Source organism: Canis lupus, chromosome 24, assembly GCF_003254725.2.
Source record: "Canis lupus dingo isolate Sandy chromosome 24, ASM325472v2, whole genome shotgun sequence".
NCBI lineage: Eukaryota > Metazoa > Chordata > Mammalia > Carnivora > Canidae > Canis > Canis lupus.
In genome coordinates this window covers 12,887,139-12,909,657 of record NC_064266.1, presented here as the reverse complement: position 1 = coordinate 12,909,657, position 22,519 = coordinate 12,887,139, and the positions used below count along the sequence as shown (strand labels likewise).

The 22,519-nt window shown below is 39.6% G+C and overlaps 1 protein-coding gene across 14 annotated transcripts in view; it reads left to right on the top strand.

Annotated features, from left to right (window-relative positions):
* PLCB4 (phospholipase C beta 4) overlaps positions 1-18,805 on the top strand; it is a 422,433-nt gene extending 403,628 nt beyond the window's left edge. For 12 of the 14 annotated variants that reach the window (XM_049100261.1, XM_049100262.1, XM_049100260.1 and 9 more), the window contains 6 exons: positions 256-431; positions 3,317-3,418; positions 11,425-11,482; positions 11,909-11,995; positions 15,057-15,093; positions 17,279-18,805. In XM_049100261.1, the coding sequence (XP_048956218.1) occupies positions 256-431; positions 3,317-3,418; positions 11,425-11,482; positions 11,909-11,995; positions 15,057-15,093; positions 17,279-17,367 (549 nt within the window). In that variant the 3' untranslated portion in view covers positions 17,368-18,805. The remainder of the gene's footprint in view (positions 1-255; positions 432-3,316; positions 3,419-11,424; positions 11,483-11,908; positions 11,996-15,056; positions 15,094-17,278) is intronic. The other 2 variants (XM_049100269.1, XM_049100270.1) reach the window with 1 other exon arrangement.
* Positions 18,806-22,519: the final 3,714 nt, after the last annotated feature.

Below are 22,519 nucleotides of genomic sequence, written 5' to 3'. Positions count from 1 at the left end.
AAGGTAACACAAACAAGTTAGGCAGTGAAGTCACAGGTGACAGCTGAGTATTTAGAGCCAAAGCAATTAATTATTTTAATAACTTATGACTTCCTGATTCCCATGGATTAATACATATTTTTTGCAGGTTGTAATATCTGTTGATTCACCAACTAAATTGGTGGGTGGAATTTGAAATGCATGACTGATACTGTGTTTTCACTTCATACCTGATCTCTAAGAGTTCTGAGTGCCACTGTCCCTTTTCCCACACAGGTCAAAGAGATAGTGGCCCAGCACACAAAGGAGTGGTCAGAAATGATCAACACCCACAGTGCTGAGGAGCAAGAAATCCGGGACCTGCACCTTAGCCAGCAGTGTGAGCTCCTGAGAAAGCTACTGATCAGTGCCCATGAGCAGCAGACCCAGCAGCTGAAACTGTCCCATGACAGGTAGGCAATGTGCCTTCTCCAGAGGGAACTCCTAATTTTGTATTAAAACTGAGCTGTTACACATATCATGTCATATAGCTGAGACGAGCAACATGAACCATAAGCAGTGGCCTCAAAGTGCCTACAAGTATTGGCAAGGTATTAACACTCACATGAAAAACTAAGTTGAATTACACATAGTATATGATGCATCCTAAAAAGCAGTGCAGCCCAAAAGAGCTTGCTGCCTCCAGAGTGGTCAGAGGCTTCACAGCAGTAGGGCCAACTCTGGGCTTTGGAAAATGTTCTGGAGCCTTTTAGGAAGAGAAGACACAGAGGAGACAAAGACTAGCCAGTTAAGCTCTTAGATCAGATTGGATCTGATCACTCAATGGCCAAACATGGTGAGACCCTTCTTCACATTATTAGGACTTCTAGGAATTTTAGGAGGTAGGCTTAATCAAGAAACAGCAATAAAGTATCAGTTTATGTGGGTTTCCTCCAGCATCTGCAAAATGAATATTACATTTAGAATACTGCAAATGATGAGCTGCACCCCACCCTGACCCTGCCTCCATCAGAAGAGAGTTGATGAATGTCAGTTACCTCCTTTTATCACAGCTTTGTTACAGCCCCCAGCTTCTCCCTTCACGCCTACTCTATGCCACTGTTAGGGTCTATTGATACATACAAAAGAGTAGAAAATAGAAGCATTATATAAACAAAGCAAACAAAAAAGTTTTCTTTTTTTTTTTTTAAAGATTTTATTTATTTATTCATGAGAGACACAGAGAAAAGCAGAGACACAGGCAGAGGGAGAAGCAGGCTTCACGCAGGAAGCCTGACATGGGACTCGATCCCAAGTCTCCAGGATCACCACCTGGACTGAACGTGGCGCTAAACCGCTGAGCCACCTGGGCTGCCCACAAAAAAGTTTTCAAGTGTTAACTGCATAAATTATCTGGGTGTGTTCCATGAATTCCCAACCTTGTTTTGAAGTGATAGATCCGGCAGTAAGAACGAGAACTGCTTTGCCATCATTGCTGATTCTCATTCAAGGCAACGGAATGAATTTTCTGTGTTAGGTTTGCTGGAGGATTGTGGTCTATACCCTTTCCATTTTAAAGCATTCTGTCAAGTTGTATAAGATTAGGAGTTGTCTTTTCTTTTTTTCCCTGCGAGATGCTCTTGATTCAGTACACAGAATGGTACTGCAGCAGTAGTCAAAGAGTGGTAAGCAGACCTGATTGTAGGCATGTAGCCTTACTTAGAGAAATTTCATAGGATAAAACACTCTTATCTTTCTTGTCATTGAATAAAGAAAAAAGATAGCCCTCAACGGTAGGCATTGTTCAAAAGGGAAAAAGGTAAACTAATTCTTGCATGGCTTAGGAAGTTACTTGAAGAGAGCATAACCTAATTACTAATTTACCTTAAAAAATGAATGTTCTGCAGGGGCATTTTTCCAAGTAACAGCAGCATTTAGGCTTTTTCTCAAGCACCCTGTGGTTGTATCTTCCTCATCATCATGGGTGTTGCTCTTTGTTAAAAAGAAATCTTGCCCTTGGGGCACCTAGGTGGCTCTGTGGTTGGATGTTATGATCCTTCAGCTCAGGTCATGATCCCCGGGTCCTGAGATTGAGTCCCGCATTGGGCTCCCTGTGGGGAGTCTGCTTCTCCCCCTGCCTGTGTCTCTGCCTCTCTGTCTCTCATGAATAAATGAATAAAATCTTTTTTAAAAAATCTTACCCCCTAAGACTAGTCAGCCACATTTGGTCACTGAGAAGCGCTTATTGAATGAATGGATACAGAAATGGTCAGTTTACTGACATGAACTTAACAATTTGAGAGCCATTTTCTTCGGCTAGGAGTTTCTATGCATATTCCTGCCTCTGTAGGCTTGGTGTTGTCCATCACTTTTGATAGAATGCAGACAGTACTTAGAACACCTGACTCCTTGGTCACTCATTTCCAGGAATGATTTCAAGGAAACCCTATAGGTTCCAGAAAAAGTTCTTTGTTAATAACATTCATTTCAGTGTTCTAAAATGTATACTTTTGGGATGCCTGGGTGGCTCAGTGGTTTAGCATCTGCCTTTGGCCTAGGGTGTGATCCTGAAGTCCTGGGATCGGGTCCTACATCGGGCTCCTTGCATGGAGCCTGCTCCTCCCTCTGCCTATGTCTCTGCCTCTCTCTCTCTGTCTCTCATGAATAAATAAATAAAATCTTTAAAAAATAAATAAAATAAAATGTATCCCTTAAATGATCTATGACTCTTTCTCATGTGCACAGACATTCTAGCACATGCGGGGATCGGGAGCCTTATGTAAACATCCTTTTTCCCTCCTTCCCATGCTTATCTGAAACTACCCTGTCCCCTTCATTCCCATGAGGTGTCAGAGAACATGAAGATCACTTGTGAGGGTCAGGATATACTCTGTCTCTCTTCCAGGCCATCTGATTCCAAGAAATGTAGGGCAAAGCTGGAAGATCTTTATATTTTGGACAAACATAATGTCTCTTCATCCCAGTTCATCATTATTACTTCCCCAGTAGGTGACCCACTTCCACTTATCATGGATTGGGGCTCTTTCTCACCTTTTCACAGTATACAGATTAACTCGATGAGCTCAAAAATGAAAAACAAAAAAGTGAACCTAGTCTTGTTGTTACACGTAGAATTTATTTACTTTTTTTTATTATGCGTATTTAACTATAACATAAAATTTGCCATTTTTACTGTGTTTAAAAGTATGTGGCAGTCAGCACATTCATACTGTTGTGCAGCCATCAGCACCATCCATCTCCAGGACTTTCTCATCTCCCCCTACATTGAAATTCTGTCCCCAGTAAACACTAACTCCCCATTTACCCCTGCTCCCGTTTGTTTCCTTTTAATATTTAGGGAAAGCAAGGAAATGCGAGCACACCAGGCTAAGATTTCTATGGAAAACAGCAAAGCCATCAGCCAAGATAAATCTATCAAGAACAAAGCAGAACGGGAAAGGTAAGCCTGAGAATACTCGCTCTGGGGAGGTAGCACTGGTGGGGAAGCATAAACCAACAGCATTTATGTGTGTATACATATGTGTACTCAAAATCCTTGTGAGTATTGGCTAAGAATTCTGCTATTATAACTGCTATGGAGCTTTATTGTTGTTGCTATAGAACACTTGTCTTCTGATTGTTTACTACCACAAGGCAGATAAATGTACATTCAATATATGTGTGCTCACCTCCAAACAAAATTGTATAAAATATGGCAAAATATCCTTCCCACATTCCATTGGGTCCTCCCACAAGCATCTCACTGGTTCTGCCCCAGTGAGGATCTATACTGGATATTCTGGATGGGATGGTTCTAAATAGTAGCCTGTAGATGGTCAGTCTTCTGCCTTTGATCTGCCTTGTGCTGTCCTTGACGCCAGGGGTCATCTCAAAAGCCCCCACTCAGTTTTGCTTGTTTGACCTTTTCTTAGGTTGGGGTATTTATTTATTTATTTATTTTAGAAACAGACTAAAACAGGAATTTGGTTGTGTGTGATTTACTGAGGAAGGGATCTTCAGAGAAGAGGAGTAGGGAAAGCAGGAAGGGTCCCAAGCAGTGGCGGAGTAAGGGTATGTTGGTCTCAGCTACAGTGAGTCCTTCAGCCTGATCCCAAGCTCTACAGGGTAAGCTGCACCACTGATTTCTTTGAACCAACGGTATCTCGCTTTTGTATTTCTGTGTTAGTCACATCCTGGGACTGGGGAAAAGTTTGTATGACCTCCAGAGAAGGTTCTAGGTGCAAACCCTTTAGGCAAAGACAGTAAAGTAGATTTGAGAGGACATCAGGAGTCATGTTACCCAAGAGACGGAGTTTTTTTTTTTTTTTTTTTTTTTTTTTTTTTTTTATTTTTTTTTTTTTAATTTTTTTATTTTTTTGTGTTAATCTTTTATTCTGAAACCTTGGTAAATTTGTTTACTATTTCTAATAGTTCTTATGTATATTCATTAGAATTTTCTACATACAATACTATAATTTCTGCATGCAAATGTTTTTTTTCTTTCCAATTCTTTTTTTTTTTTTTGTTTTTTTATTTATTTATTTATTTATTATTTTTTTTTTTATTGGTGTTCAATTTACTAACATACAGAATAACACCCAGTGCCCGTCACCCATTCACTCCCACCCCCCGCCCTCCTCCCCTTCTACCACCCCTAGTTCGTTTCCCAGAGTTAGCAGTCTTTATGTTCTGTCTCCCTTTCTGATATTTCCCACACATTTCTTCTCCCTTCCCTTATTTTCCCTTTCACTATTATTTATATTCCCCAAATGAATGAGAACATATAATGTTTGTCCTTCTCCGACTGACTTACTTCACTCAGCATAATACCCTCCAGTTCCATCCACGTTGAAGCAAATGGTGGGTATTTGTCATTTCTAATAGCTGAGTAATATTCCATTGTATACATAAACCACATCTTCTTTATCCATTCATCTTTCGTTGGACACCGAGGCTCCTTCCACAGTTTGGCTATCGTGGCCATTGCTGCTAGAAACATCGGGGTGCAGGTGTCCCGGCGTTTCATTGCATTTGTATCTTTGGGGTAAATCCCCAACAGTGCAATTGCTGGGTCGTAGGGCAGGTATATTTTTAACTGTTTGAGGAACCTCCACACAGTTTTCCACAGTGGCTGCACCAGTTCACATTCCCACCAACAGTGTAAGAGGGTTCCCTTTTCTCCACATCCTCTCCAACATTTGTTGTTTCCTGCCTTGTTAATTTTTCCCATTCTCACTGGTGTGAGGTGGTATCTCATTGTGGTTTTGATTTGTATTTCCCTGATGGCAAGTGATGCAGAGCATTTTCTCATGTGCATGTTGGCCATGTCTATGTCTTCTTCTGTGAGATTTCTGTTCATGTCTTTTGCCCATTTCATGATTGGATTGTTTGTTTCTTTGGTGTTGAGTTTAATAAGTTCTTTATAGATCTTGGAAACTAGCCCTTTATCTGATATGTCATTTGCAAATATCTTCTCCCATTCTGTAGGTTGTCTTTGAGTTTTGTTGACTGTATCCTTTGCTGTGCAAAAGCTTCTTATCTTGATGAAGTCCCAATAGTTCATTTTTGCTTTTGTTTCTTTTGCCTTCGTGGATGTATCTTGCAAGAAGTTACTATGGCCGAGTTCAAAAAGGGTGTTGCCTGTGTTCTTCTCTAGGATTTTGATGGAATCTTGTCTCACATTTAGATCTTTCATCCATTTTGAGTTTATCTTTGTGTATGGTGAAAGAGAGTGGTCTAGTTTCATTCTTCTGCATGTGGATGTCCAATTTTCCCAGCACCATTTATTGAAGAGACTGTCTTTCTTCCAATGGATAGTCTTTCCTCCTTTATCGAATATTAGTTGCCCATAAAGTTCAGGGTCCACTTCTGGATTCTCTATTCTGTTCCACTGATCTATGCGTCTGTTTTTGTGCCAGTACCACACTGTCTTGATGACCACAGCTTTGTAGTACAACCTGAAATCTGGCATTGTGATGCCCCCAGATATGGTTTCCTTTTTTAAAATTCCCCTGGCTATTCGGGGTCTTTTCTGATTCCACACAAATCTTAAAATAATTTGTTCTAACTCTCTGAAGAAAGTCCATGGTATTTTGATAGGGATTGCATTAAACGTGTATATTGCCCTGGGTAACATTGACATTTTCACAATATTAATTCTGCCAATCCATGAGCATGGAATATTTTTCCATCTCTTTGTGTCTTCCTCAATTTCTTTCAGAAGTGTTCTATAGTTTTGAGGGTATAGATCCTTTACATCTTTGGTGAGGTTTATTCCTAGGTATCTTATGCTTTTGGGTGCAATTGTAAATGGGATTGACTCCTTAATTTCTCTTTCTTCAGTCTCATTGTTAGTGTATAGAAATGCCACTGACTTCTGGGCATTGATTTTGTATCCTGCCACGCTACCGAATTGCTGTATGAGTTCTAGCAATCTTGGGGTGGAGACTTTTGGGTTTTCTATGTAGAGTATCATGTCATCGGCGAAGAGGGAGAGTTTGACTTCTTCTTTGCCAATTTGAATGCCTTTAATGTCTTTTTGTTGTCTGATTGCTGAGGCTAGGACTTCCAGTACTATGTTGAATAGCAGTGGTGAGAGTGGACATCCCTGTCTTGTTCCTGATCTTAGGGGAAAGGCTCCCAGTGCTTCCCCATTGAGAATGATATTTGCTGTGGGCTTTTCATAGATGGCTTTTAAGATGTCGAGGAATGTTCCCTCTATCCCTACACTCTGAAGAGTTTTGATCAGGAATGGATGCTGTATTTTGTCAAATGCTTTCTCTGCATCCAATGAGAGGATCATATGGTTCTTGGTTTTTCTCTTGCTGATATGATGAATCACATTGATTGTTTTACGGGTGTTGAACCAGCCTTGTGTCCCAGGGATAAATCCTACTTGGTCATGGTGAATAATTTTCTTAATGTACTGTTGGATCCTATTGGCCAGTATCTTGTTGAGAATTTTTGCATCCATGTTCATCAGGGATATTGGTCTGTAATTCTCCTTTTTGGCGGGGTCTTTGTCTGGCTTTGGAATTAAGGTGATGCTGGCTTCATAGAACGAATTTGGAAGTACTCCATCCCAAGAGACGGAGTTAAGAGCACTTGATTCCCAGTGAGCCAAGTGAAGATTAGTCTTAGGACTGAGACCTGAGCACGTTTAGGGCTTCAAGGCATTCCACTCTCCCTTAGCTGTAGGCTGAGCTGCTGCAGAACTTTGTAGCTGCAAAGGAAAGTACCTGTGCTTCATGGTCTCCTTGTCTACATGGTCTTTTATGGGTGGATGCTCATCGGATACCTGATGTGTTCTCTTTATTTTGAACATGGCAAGAATTGCTGTCCAACTACCTCAATTTCATTGACTTTTTATTTTTTTTCATTGACTTTTTAAAGCACATCTCAATTACTATTGGAAATGGAAATGAATTGACTCTTTAAAATGTTGCTTGAAAAATTTCCCAATCAATGTGGAGCATCTAGGGAAATTATTACTCCATTTAATCTTTGCACCATCCTGTTGTTCTTATTTATTTATTCTCAGACAAGGAACTTTGTTTTAAGGGCCTTATATATGTGGAATTGACATTATCTGGTTTAGCTCAAAAACGTAAAATATTCCAGCCATGATAAAACCTCCATTTGAACTATTTTAGACTGCCTAAACTATAATATAGAATTCAGTAGGATAAATGTGCTCATCGTTAAACAGCTCTTTATCATTTCTTTCAAGTATGTTACAAAGTGAACTTCAGCCCAGTCGAGGTTGTATTATCTTAAACTCTGAGTTACTGATATTGACCAAGTTTTTAATTTTTTTTTTTGACTTTGTTTCCAGTGGTAGGTGGTTCTAAAACATCTACAAATGGCTGGTTTTTAAAATAATTTCTCTGTGCAGAATGGTTACCTTCTACACACGCACATTATGTGTCCACTTTAACGAAGTACTGAGAATTAAAATTAAAACTTTATAATCAGATAGCTTAGAAAGACACATAGAGGGATCCCTGGGTGGCGCAGCGGTTTAGCGCCTGCCTTTGGCCCAGGGCACGATCCTGGAGACCCAGAATCGAGTCCCACGTTGGGCTCCTGGTGCATGGAGCCCGCTTCTCCCTCTGCGTATGTCTCTGCCTCTCTCTCTCTCTCTGTGTGACTATCATAAATAAATAAAAATTTAAAAAAAGAAAGACATATAGAAGCCGACAAACAATTCTATTCCCGAGTCAAAGAAGACATTTCAACAGAAATTATGCAATATTTAAAACTGACCAACAATGCAAGTACTATCTATCAATGTGTAGAAGGTAGCTAAAGCACACAGCAAAAGAATCAACAAAATGAAGAGGCAACCTATGGAATGGGAAAAAATACTTGTAAACCATGTATCAGGGATTAATATTCAAAAATGTTTAAGGACTCACACAATAACAACAAAAGAATCTGAATTTAAAGTGGGCAGAGGACCTGAGTAGACATTTTTCCAAAGAAAACATACAAATGCCCAAGAGGCACATGAAAAAGGCTCAATATCACTAATCATCGGGAGATGCAGATCAAAACCACAATAAAATAAAACCTCATACCTGTTAGCAGGGCTATTTTCCAAAAAGATAAGAAAGAACAAATGCTGGTAGGATGTGGAGAAAAGAGGATCTTTCTGCCCTGTTGGAGCCATGTAAATTGGTACAGCCACTATAAAAAACAATCTGGAAGTTCCTTTAAAAATTAACAACAGAGGGCAGCCCAAGTGTCTCAGCGGTTTAGCGCCGCCTTCAGCCCAGGGCGTGATCCAGGAGTCCCGGGATCAAGTCCCACATCAGTCTCCTGCATGGAGCCTGTTTCTCCCTCTGCCTGTGTCTCTGCCTTTCTCTCTCTGTGTGTGTCTCATGAATAAATAAATAAAATCTTAAAAAAAAATTGACACAGAAATACCATACAATCTTACAACTCCACTTATGGGTATGTATCTGAAGGAAATGAAATTACTATACCAAAGCAATATCTGTACCCCCTTGTTCATTGCAGCATTACTCAAATAGCCAAGACATGGAAATAACTTCAGTGCCCATCAATGGATGAATGGATAAAGAAAATGTGATTTTTATATCCGCATGTGCCTACACACGCAGAACAATTTTATCTTGCCATTAAAAAAGAAGGAAATCTTGGCATTTGTGGCAACATGGCTGGACCCTGAGGGCATAATGCTAAGTGCAGTAAACCAGAGAAAGACAAATACTTCATGATGTCACTTATATGTAGAATCTAAAAAAAGAGCCAAGCTCATAGTAACAGAGTAAAATGATGTTTCCAGGAGTTAAGAAGGTGGAGAAATGGGAAAATGTTAGTTAAAGGGGACAAACTTCCAGTTACAAAAGGAGTAAGTTCCAGAGATCTAATATTGACTATAGTTAACAGTACTGTATTATATACTTGAAAGATACTAAAGAGAGTGGCTCTTAAATGTTTTCACCTTAAAAAAAGAAGGTAGCTAAAGTGATATTTAGAGTGAGCATTACAGCCTAGGTGTATATAACCTTTCTTTTTTTTTTTTTTTTTTTTTTTTTTAGAGAGAGAGAGAGTGAGTACAAATGGGGTGGGGAGAAGAGGCAGAGGGAGAGAGAGAATCTAAAGCAGGCTCCATGCCCAATGTGGAGCTCTATGTGAGACTCAATCTCACAACTCTGAGATCTTGACCTTAGCTGAAATCAAGAGTCAGACGTTTAACTGACTGAACCACCCAGGTGCCCCTAGCTGTATATACATTATAAAATTAATGCAAACTCATTAATTAAACACTCAAGAGAGTATAAAATTAGAAATACAGAGTGAACCCAAAGATCTCAGATAAGGAGAAATATAAAAGCAAAAAGTATTGAAGTAGAAAAGAATATTAGCAAAAAGAAGCTTATTATTTGAAAAAAATAAAATCAGCGAACCTCCAGCAAGACTGAGCCAGAAGCAGAAGAACACAAGTTAGTAATGTTAGGTATAAAAATGAGAAATTACTGCAGATATAATCAACATTTTTGAAAGTAAAGATAATACGACCAGTGAGTTTGGACACTTATGTGGAATGGACAATTGCCTAGAAAACTATCAGTGTCCAAAACAGACTGAAAGGAAGGAGAAAACCTGAACAGACTTATAGCTATTAGAGAAATTCAATCAGTTATAGGTCTATTCAGTCATGGAAAGCACTCCGGCCTCACTGGTAATGATGCCATTTCAAAAAACTAATTGACAAAAAAAAAGTAAGTGTCTGACGGTATCAATTGAGGACAAAGACATGAAGAAAAGGTAGCATTCGGACATTGGTTGTGAGTGCAAATTAGGTCCAGTGCTTTGGGGTAAAGATGAAACTATTCATTTCCCTACCAACCTGCAAATCTAGGTGTATACCTTAGAGAAATCTTTGGGCTCATGTGTACAGGAAGATATGCCCCACATTTATTTAGTCAACAGATAGAGTGTCAAGCATTGCAGAGCCCTATGCACCAGGTCATTGAGCTTTGTTTGGAAAGAACCTATTTGTCATTAATGGCAAACTGGGAATATATTCTCTTCAAAAATGGAAAAATCCATACAGCAGATGAAAGTAATGGAAGAGTTTGAAACATAGCTATATCTCTAAAACTTGGGCTAAATAATAAATTAGAGGAAAAAGCCCAGAATAGGTTACCATTTAGGTAAATTTAGAAAACACAAAGAACAATATAGACCAGTAGCATCTGGGTGCTTGTTAGAAATGCAGAGTCTCAGGCCCCACTCCAGACCCATGAATCAGACCCTCTATGTGTGGGTCCAGCAATCTGTGTTTTAACAGTATATCCATTTGATTTGTAAGCAACAGAAAGTGTGAGAAGCACTTGTATGTATTGCAAACAGATACATCCATATGGAATAAAAATATTAAAACATGGATGGGAAGTTCCACACCAAATTCAAAATAGTGGTTATGTCTGGAAAGAAAAGAAAAGAGAAGAGGAGAGGAGAAAAGGAGGGAAATGAAATCAGGAAAAATACAAAAGGGGCTTTGTTTCCTTTAAAAATATGAGACAAGCAGGACACCTAGGTGGCTCAGTCGGTTAAGCATCTGCCTTAGGCTCAGGTCCTGGGCTGGAGCCCCATGTTGGCTCCCTGTTCAGTGGGAAGTCTGCTTCTCTCCCTCTGCTGCTCCGCCTGCTTGTGCTCACATTCTCTCTCTCTCTCTCCCTTTAAAAATTATTTATTTATTTGACAAAAATATGAGTCAAGCATGGCAAAACATCAGTATTGACTAATCTGAGTTTTGGTTACAAAGATGTTTGTATTTTTCTCTGTACATTATGTGTTTTAAAATTCTGCAAAAATTTGGATAAAGTGATGATCCCATCCAGAGAATTAAATGGAATATAGCACTTTCTCATTTAATATTATGTTGATTCTATTGAATGTCATGCCAACTATTATTTGTACCTGTTATTTTAGGCGAGTCAGGGAGTTAAATAGCAGCAACACCAAAAAGTTTCTGGAAGAAAGAAAGAGAGTAAGTATTTTATAATTGCCTTGGCAGTGTAAACAATAACTCATGCTTAGATATCAGACCTCTTCTGGCTAATTTGCCTAATTTGATTTTTCTGTACATTAAACTTTCTAGCTTCTCTTGCTTGCTCCCAGAGAGCTAAATAATCTAACACTAAAATCTTTAAGATATTAATCTGGCACCATTTTATATGGAAAAGGAAGCCAAGCTTTAATTGTGCATAAATAATCTATTATATTCTGAGAAGATTTAACAGGGAGCATCTTCCCAGTACTAATTATGGGTATAAACTCTTCTAGTTTTCAGATTATTTTTCATGATTCTGTAATAAATATCTCCCTTGGTTAAATTGTTGACTTAACAATCATACCCCATCCATAAATTTTCAGATTACAACCCAAAGTTTATCAGAATTTTTCTGTTTTACAGCTTGCAATGAAACAGTCCAAAGAAATGGATCAGTTGAAAAAAGTCCAGCTTGAACACCTAGAGTTCCTAGAGAAACAGAATGAGCAGGTATCTTATCTAAAAGGCCTAAAAAGACACAGCCACCTCACTTTGGGAGGCAGATGCCAAGCCAGCAGGGACCCTTCTCCTAAAGCTGGTAGCCTGAGTAGTGGTGTGGAAAGGTGGCTAGAAAAAAAATGTGTGCCTTTTACTCTATTTTCCCCCATTTCATCAAACAAGACAAAGAATTCTTTTTGGAAGTGGAAAAGGAATGTAACCATGGCAGGGCGGGGCGGGAAGCGAGGGAGGTAACCCTCAAAGTCATCATTTGAATAGATTGTGCTGACTCTAAGAATGATGTCCCTGAGAGGAGAAAACAAAGGTTACAAATTATTTCTCCATTTTCAGTTACAGCTTTAGAATATGCAGCCTAGAGGCAAGCAAGTTTAAACATTTGCTATGTTCAAAAGCAAATGTGAGAAACCACCTCTTTTCCACTTCAATCTAAAAGTGAAAGTATAAAACTGTCTCAGAGCCTTCAAGTGGGACCCCCCAGAAAGGAGCTGCCCAAACTCTACAAACCACTGAACACCAGTGGATACCATAATTTTGTTTTCTTCCCCAGCAAGGCAAAACACTAAGAAGGCAACACAGATAGCTTGTCCAAAATCCAGCTCTTTAGTTAGCTGTCGGCTTTTAGATAGCAACACCAAGAGCTATAGTACAGGTGGGCTCCTTCCCAAATGGGCTGTACAGGCCATTGGCCATCCAAGTATTTCAATTTGATGGCCATACCTCTAGCTTATAAGGCAAAATGACCCTGCAGAGCAGTTTAGATTTCAGTCTGCCTCAGTTCAAATTTCAGTTTTTAGATATAGCTGATTTAGAAGTTTTTATATCTAGATAACCTACTTCCATCTAGAAACTGTGAAGTGGGTTTGATGAGGTACATACTACATTGGTTTTTCCTATCTCCTCCATCTATAAACCAATCCTCTTTAAGGTATATTTCTCAGAGTAAATGGCTCCTGTTGAAAACTACTTCAGTTGGAATTACACTAAAATGTATCTTCAAGAAAGCAAAACCAAACCATAAAATCTTTTTTGTATTGTGCTTGGGTAACAAATTCAACTTCCAGTTTCAAATTTGTTACTTTTTGGGAGACAGAAGATTTTATTCATCAGCATACTTCTGAGTTATGTTTCACATTTCCTTCTCAGCTAAATGCTTCTATTCATGAACAGTCCACAGATCCTCAAGGAGGACAATAAATGTTTATTGTCCTATGGGTCCAGTTCATTTGACCATCTCATAGATACATCATGTTCTGGTACAAGTTACCTAGCTTATGTTTTTGCTCATAAAGCACTTCTCAGAAGTGTTTCCATGGGCCAAATGGGAGTATGAATAAAGGTAAAACCACCATCTCCAGGGCCAAATGGGAGTATGAATAAAGGTAAAACCATCATCTCCAAAGCATTAGGATCCACTTCAGTGATTCAGGGCTGGGTGGGGTAAGGATGCCTCTCAGAAGAAGGCACAGTGAAGGTAAGGTACCGTTATGTTTCAGTTAACTAAATTAAGAAACTACTTAGAAATTACTGTGTTGCTTAGCAACAAGTTTGAATAAAGAATGTAAATGTGCTAAAAATTACTCATTACTACAATAATGAATATCAGAGCTAGAGAATACACTTACCTACTTTTTTTTTTAAATTTCAGAGCCAAACTACATAAAAAAATCACTTTGAGCTTTTATCCTAAATACATGGAGAATTCAAACCACATCAGAGTTCTTGCATTAAAATATATTGCATAAGTGATCACTGGACTGATTGGGTATATTGGGAGGATAGTAGCTTTTTGTTCCAGAAATTCACGTAATGCCTATCAATATGTCATAAGCAACATCTACCACCCACAACTGATACTTCGAGTCACAGAAGCTTAGGAAAGCACAGATCATGAGAATACTTGAGATTTGATGCAGATTTAATGAGAGTCCATGAAAAGAAATACACAATATCCTATTGATGCTTCTAGCAGAGGTAGAATTTGGACTTGAATTTTCATGTTAAGCCTTGCTTTACAAAAACATGGGCTGTTCAATAACAAATTCAGTCCCAGATCTGTCTAGAATGGTTTTGTCTTGTTTGGAATTTAAAGGTCAGAGAGCTCTTAGTTACTCAGTGTGTTACAACCCTGTAGCAGGCATAGATGCAAAAGACACAGTGACTGCCTTTCTTCCCTCACAATGGGCAAGATCTGGAATCAGGTAGGAAAGCTCCCTTGATAACCAATTAAACATTTCATTGGCAGAAAAGTTTCCTATTTCCAGACAATCCTAAATTTTTATAAGTCTCCCAAACCCTTATTAAACCCAAAGACTATTTTCTGTTGCTAAGCCAGAGATAAATTAATTTTAACATTCATCCATAATATCTCTTTAAGGCTTTTTACTGCATCCTTGTGACCCTACTCCCAGGAGCTCACCTCATCTCCCCAAGGATCTACTTAATTAGCTAGACCAGCGTTGAGGGAACTAGCAGAAACAACTCAAGTTTTAATAGAATTTGTCCCCGATTCTGAATCCTAACCTCATGTGCTCTTTATAAGCCACCTAATGGCCTTGCTTACTTGGTCATCTGATTCTTCATTTAAAACTCCAAAGGTTGGGGGTTTGTTTTCTACTAAATTTTCCCAGAGACCTCGTAGCCACCAATATGTCATCCATCCTGACATGTATCATTTCAGACATTAACAACTCCATTACCATCACACCCAAGCTTTAAAAGTTGATTTTTATCATCAGTCCTATCATTTAATAAAGAGAAGTGAGTGTTCTTGCTGAAGGGAGGGTTCCCCACTCACTCCTGCAGGAGAAAAAGCACAGGCTGGGCTCCTAGGCATTGGTTGTTTGTTTTGTTCTTTTTTTTTTTTTTTTCTTTTTTTTGAGATCAATCTTGGGGGGAGTTCGTCACTGATGGGTGTATACATGTTTTATTATTAGCTTTTTGCTTTTCTGTATATGGTTTTGCATTCATTTTTCAAATTCACTTCAGTATTCATTTATTTTCTTTGTTTTATATGTATGACTCAATTTTGACATTACTATTTTTGTACAAACAGCTATTGAAATCCTGCCATGCAGTGTCCCAAACACAAGGTAGGACCAAAACTCTGATAAGCAAGACATTGCTTTCCTTCTCAGCTCTGTTAGTATGCTTGGCGCACTCTCCATTTATGATTCACATCTGGTCATAACTAATTAGTATCTCAAGGGTTTGGATTTAAAAGCTTGATAATTTCATGCCTGGATTTCTGATGTAATATTCAAACTGAAATGCCCAAAATCTTTAGAGAATTTTTTCTGAGGGCGTCTTAGCCAGCCTTTCCTACTGCAGACCTAGGAAACTCAAGTCATGCTAATGAAGATATCCCCAGGCATCAAGAACAGTGATACATGACTGTCATTTGGACCCACCACAGCTAAGACTGGGTCACAAAGTCAGACCTTTCACAAGCATTAATATGACTGCAATTAATTTGTAAAGCACCCTACTCAAAGTTCATTGGTGCTTTTTAATGAGAGTTATGGTCTGCATACAGAAACATTATACAGTGTCACTGTACAGTGACTCTTGCCATGCTTTCTGCTAGATCTGGTCTGTCAAGGACCCTAATCACCTCTCATTAGTAAGGTGACCATATAAATTATTATCTGAATTTGAGAGTGAAAGTACGTGATGTTCATAATTGCCAGGACTACAGGCATAAACTGGAACTGTACCCAGCAAATGGGAATGAATGGTCACCCTGGTCATCTGAGAACCTGGCTCTAAGAATAGTCCTGTAATAGCATATGATTCTTCCTTTTTAACTGCGTTCAGTATTGTATTTAAATGCTAAGTAGGGACAAGTATAGGGAATCTTATTACTGTTTATTGAACATAAAAGTATTTACTTTGCAGTGCGGATACTGTTTCACTGTCATCTCTTATGAATACCGTTTGTGTCATAGTTTCATGTTTGTATATTTTTCTCCATTTCTCATTTCTCTCAGAGTATTAGGAAACTTCAGGCATAGAAAAATATCTAGGTAGAGGGAACCATCCATCTCATATTTGAGCAGAAAAATAGAATTCTTTTGTTTGACTATATTCATCTTTGCCAAAGGGAAATTCAAAGCCATAATATGAAAATAATAAGGGAATTACTATATGTCCACGGTGAAACTAGTTTTGTAACAGGGCCTCTAGAAGCTCATAGGATGATCTTCAGATTTGAGTCAGCCCCCCTACTGATCTTCCATTTGGTTGGAATACCAGGCAGACATGAGCAGTAACATCAGTACTTCAGAATCCTCCTCTAAGTTATATCTTTATATATCATGTTTCCATTCTTAAATGTCTTTATTTAACAGTGGTATGTCACAAAAAGAGGAAAAGGATGCTTTATTTTTCCTTCAAAAGATACATCCATTGGATTGGGCTCAAGCATCCAAACTCTAGTTGGAAAGTAAATGTTGAAAGAAGCCAATTGATTTGTCACCAGTCTTCCCCACCCTCCTCACCTCCTCACCCTCTGATTCCTTTCTACCTCCCAAACCACCTGGTTTTCTCAGTGACAGTCTTGAGCCATGGTGAACTCAATCTTATGAATTACTTCCTGGGGAAACCCATAAAAAATTACCCCAAGAAGTGACAGCTCGTAAGGATAAAGTTGGGGCAGCAGGATTCTAAGAACTGTACATATTCCTGTAATGTTCTACTTGCAAGCTACCCCAGCCAAACCAATGTGATATGCTCCCACCTAAACTTCTCCATCAGTTAGATTCTTAGGGAATTAATTAAATTTCAGGCTCTTTGGGGGAAATATTGTCCATAGGCAACACTTGATCTAAAAGTTCAAATTACAAAAAATAAAAAAATAAAAAATAAATAAAAGTTCAAATTACATACAGTCAAGGCAACATGTCCACCTGTAGAAACTAAACCAAATGGTTTGACGTGACATAGTCTAAACACTGAGTGACTGGTTTAGCCTCTTTTCAAATGGTTTTCCTGGCACTATGTAAAACTAGTCCTTCACAAACTTTAATGGGCATAAAAGTGTCTTTGGGATCTTGTTAAAATGCACATTCTGATGCAGTAGGTCTGGGGTGGAGTCCAGGATTGTGCATTTCTCCCAAGATCCCAGGCAGTGCTGATGACGCTCATGGTCCATGGCCCTCACTTTGAGTAGGAGGGATGTAGTGATAGCATCAGATTAAAGGGAGAAGAGAGTGTGGGGTGGCTGCATGCCTTCAGGAGAGGATTTCAACATGTAAGGCCACATTTCTGATGTTACAGGCGAAGGAGATGCAGCAGATGGTGAAATTGGAAGCCGAGATGGACCGCAGACCAGCAACAGTAGTGTGAAACTCCAAAATGCAAACTGAAGCAGCAAAACCACACAGCATCATAAGATCACCCCCAACCATCCCAACACAGATTTCATGCAAGACAGCTGTTGTCTTTTGGGTTTCCTTTATATATAGACAAGATGTTACCCAAAACCACAGAGATTTACATACTTTTATTTAACATTTTGAGTATTGAATTTCTTTGGCCAACCAAAAGTAGCTTTAACTCCACCAAAATTACTATCCCAGTAAGGCAGAGTTTAACCATTGAATATTACAACTTAAACATGTTTTGCTAAAAAATACCATCACAAGTGAATGAGCTTGGTGTAAACAACTCTGCTCTGTGATGCATTAGGACATGTTTGAGCTGCAGCAAAAATAGTGCATTAGTGATTTAATAGCAAGTGCATGCACTAGAAAAAAAACTCTGTCTACAAATTCATCAGCAGAAGTGGCAGTCTGCTAGCCAAATAATTTTGCAGAATTTTTCTACACATCTAAATTACCTCATCAGTAAGTGCCATGTCTCTGCCATGCCATAAGAAGCTAATTCCCTGTAAAAGTTGTGGAAATTATTAGAATAAAAAAATAGAACTTGTATCTGTGCCAAAACTCATCAGTGCTCAAGGGAGAACTCTGTTAGGCACACGTAAGACAGTTTACATCTGATACTGCTTTATAGGAATTGCTTCTGCCGATTCCAGACATTATAATACACTATTACACCATAAAGATTGTGAAGTGGTTATTGGCAAACGTTTGTAAATGTGACCGTGTATAAAGTATTTATACTCCTAATTCACACTGTTATAGAGCAAAATCATCTAAGTATTGCCACATGACAAGATTAGTAAACAGGAATACTAGAACTGTGTTTGCATGATACACAAGCACCAATTAAGACTAATCCGTACAGATACAGTTAACATAATGCCAAATAAATACTGGCTAAATAAATGTATGGCACAGAGTATAATTTGACTATCAAGACTTTTAGCATAATGAAAAAGTCTATATATATGTGTATATGAATTATGTGGGCATTCTTGATACTTCGAGTTCTAGTTTCAAAAAAATACATAACTAATTTAATTTTACACAAAAATATTTATGCAGATTTTCAGAATTTCATATCAGGAAATAACCTTTTTACGTCTGTTAAATATCAAAACAATTTGCTACAGTGTTAATCTGCATGGTCTTTAAGCCTGCTGTAGTTGTGTTGCAGACAGTGCATGAAAAAGTATTCCGCGGGGAATTGAGCCATGCGGCCAAAGCCAGGAGGAGCGCATGGAAATTTGGTAGTCTAGAACTAATCAGATTACTGATTTTAGGACACAAAACACCAACTGAATTGTATATGCTTGTACAAATTGATTCTGTGTGTTCCTCTGAACAAAGCAGAGAAAATTATGTTACCATCAATATTGAAATTAAACTTCCAACTTCTCTAATAAAAAATTAAAACACATTTCACAACTGTCAGAGTATATGCTTTCCAGCAAACTTTTTGCCTATTTCATGAATGATCTCTTTATTATTTCCCAAGGAGGCTTATTCATGCCCCAATGCACTTTTTCCCCCCAAGTGACACAAAACAGGCTGATTCTAGCTGACTCCCAAATGTAATATATTTGGGTTTTTTTTCTCATTTATCATTTGGACTGGTTTCTGTGAAAGGTCCCTGGTTTCATATTTGCTTATCTGTAGGACCATGGGGTTAAACTACATTATCTTTCAGCACTAACATCCCATGGAAAACTATGGCTATTAAAATAGCACCACATTGGGGTTCCTGGGTGGCTCAGTCCATTTAGCGTCTGACTCTTGGGTTTTGGTTTAGGTCATGATCTCAGGATCAGGAGATCAAGCTTCATACTCAGTGCTTGAGATTCTCTCTCTCTCTCTGCCCCTTCCCCCTACTCTCGCTCACTCGCTCTCTAAATATAAAAGAATCTTAAAAAATGTAAATAGCACATTGGGATGGCCTATTCTCAAGAATTCTGAATGACTCCTCATCAAATCAAAGGTCTTCTAACAAGAGCTCAGCTCACCATCCTGTGACCTTCACTGAATTCAGCAATTGCCTCCTCTTTCCTTTGCTTCTGAGAAGTGCTCCCACTTTTCCCATTTCTCTGCTCTTCTCTACCTTTTCATCCTTTTACACCATGATAAATATTTCTGTTTTCCAGTGTTAAACCCAGAACCAGTTTTTTCTTTATCCCAGACTACTTTTGGTATGTGAGATAGCTTACCCCCATCCCAAAAGATCCCAACATAGTGAGATTAAAATGTACACACAGCTCAGCTGTTCAACAAAATGATACTTTACCTTAAATTGCAAATTCGCATTTCACTCAAATTCTGCATTCTTGCTTCTGAAGGAAACAAAATCTTGCCAATTAAAGTAATTCAGTCTTTTCCAGTTTAAAAAACATCTAAGTATTGCCACAGAGGCATTTTCAGAGGCATTTTCAATTACTTCAAAGTCAAGTCCTTTATGAGCATCCCAGCTCCAGGTCTCCCTACTTCTTTGCCCAGGTGGCAGTGGGGAGGAGCATCTGGGTGACAGTCCTAACTACCCTGTGTTGCAGCCTTGCAAAATGGGTCCTTCCCAGTGGCTCGAGATCTCTGCTCAGTCAAGTGTGTACCCTGGACCCAGTTTATTTTGGCATTCTTCTAGGATATGCAGAAACGTCTTGATCTTCGTGGGCTGTGGGGAACTAGAAGTGCTAACTCCAGTCCATTCCTTTAAGTCCTTAAGTCCTTTGCCTATTTGTCAGCTACTTGCACCATGTTCCAATGTCAGGAGGTTTCTCCAGGAGGCTTGCAGTTAGATCAGTGCCGCCAAGAAGCAAAAAGCAAGCCTGCTTTATATCGGGCCCCAAGCCTACATCTTTCTTCTCCCACCTAGCAGGACTTTCTGCTCAACCTGGGGGATCAGGATGCTCGAGTCTCAATTCCTTGTCTTTCTCCTCAACCCAGAAAGGTTATGGAAATGCCTATTCCTGACTGACTGGAATGCCCAAAGACTGTACTCCTCCTTCCTAAGCAGATTATTTTTCCCCTTTTGAAAAGATAAAAGACTTCATTGGGGGGGGGGGGTGCCAAAATAGGGAAACCCTCGTCCCCTGGATACAACTAGATAATACCTACATGAATGTAAATAACCCAGAAAATGACCCAAAGATTAGCAGAAGAGATTATTCACAGCAAAATGTAGAGAAGGTAGGAAGAGCAGAGGTGTGATCTGGAGCTAAATAGACCCACGGGACAGTCTGTGGGAGGGAGGAACAGCACAGGTGTAGAGAGGCAGACCCTATTATCAAGCACTTCAGGTATGCAGATCTCTCACAGAGAAGACAAATCCCCATAATATTTAACTTTTAAAACCAGGGGGCCTGATGTCGGGAGTTCTTATAATTAGTGGGGCTTAGCACTTGGAATAAAAAAAAAAAATCAGAGGGTTCTGCTCTGGAAGACCTGGGAGGGTGAGAGGAAGCAGAACTCCCACCATTAAAGAGACAGCAGTCTGGCTGAGACCCAGAATAGAAGCAGCAATTTGGAAAACACTTTGTTTATTTGCTTATAAGCTTATAAATTTGCTTATTAATCTCAGAGCATGTGCTGAAGGAGCAGGGGTCTACAGGAGACTTAACTAGGATAAAAGGAGCTGGCAGTGCCTCCCTGGGTGGCTCAGCAGTTTAGCACCGCCTTCGGCCCAGGGCGTGATCCTGGAGACCCAGGATCGAGTCCCACGTCGGACTCCTCCATGGAGCCTGCTTCTCCCTCTGCCTGTGTCTCTGCCCCTCTCATTCTCTCTCATTCTCTCTCTCTCTTTCTCAAATAAATAAATAAATAAATAAATAAATAAATAAATAAATAAAATCTTAAAAAAAAAAAGGAGCTGGCAGGCACCCTATCCCTCCCTCATCCCCCAGCATAAACACAAAGCCACCTACAAGCATCAGCACAGTGCCAACACCCAACCTAGCTTGCTAACAGTGAGATTCACCGCTGTGTTCTGTTACAGACATGTCTCCTCCAGCCAGGCATTGATCCCAGATCTCTGCCCACAGAAGACCCCCCACAAAACGTGCACCCATGCACCCCACCCCACATTCTCTTGCAGACCCACTCCCTCCCAGACACCTGTGGCCAGAGCCCATCCAAAGTGGTGCGACAAGCATAGCAGTGTGCAAGCACACCTGACAGGGCAAGCACCACTTGAAGTGACTCCTGCATTAGGGAGAGGGGAAGACAACCACACATACCAGTCTGACTGCAGCCGCAGCAATGGACAGGGCCTAGGCATCTGGTTTGACTGGAGGCCCTGCCCACAAACAAAAGCCTCTCAGGGGACAACAAAAAGAAAGTGCCCAGCAGTTCAGATCTACCACAGCTTTGGCAAATGCCTGGTCTGACTAAATTCAAGTCCAAGTCAGCACCAGACTGCCCCACTAACAACACAGGGAATAAACCCTGCCTAAAACAGGCAATGAGAACCACTGTAGATGACCAGACTGAAGGCAAAGGTGGCTCAGCCACAATAGTAGTGCACACACAATACATAGAGGGACACACCTGAAGTGCTGGGTTCTGATAAATGGGACATTGCACTACAAGGCACTATGGGACTGCTTCTTCATAAGGCCAATACTTTCAGGAGCAAGAGACTTTCCTAACACATAGAAACAAACAGCTAGACAAATTGAGGACATAGAGGAATATGTCCCAAATGAAAGAACAGGACAGGGCAGCCCGGGTGGCTCGGTAGTTTAGCGCTGCTTTCAGGCCAGGGCCTGATCCTGGAGACCGAGGATCGAGTCCCACGTCAGGCTCCCTGCCTGGAGCCTGCTTCTCCCTCTGCCTGTGTCTTTGTCTCTGTCTCTCTCTGTCTCTCTCTGTCTCTCTCTCTCTCTCTGTGTGTGTGTGTGTGTCTCATGAATAAATAAATAAAATATTAAAAAAAAAGAACAGGACAAAGTCATACCAAAAGAGCTAAACAAAACAGATAAGTAAAAGATTGGTAGATAATGTAAAGTAGTGAACATAAAGATACTAGATTGAAAAAATCAGTGAGAAAAAAAAAGAAAAAAAAAAGAAAAAAGAAAAAATCAGTGAGGACTCAGACCCCCAAAGAGAAAGAAAACTTAAAAAAAAGAATCAGAGGTGAAGAAATAAT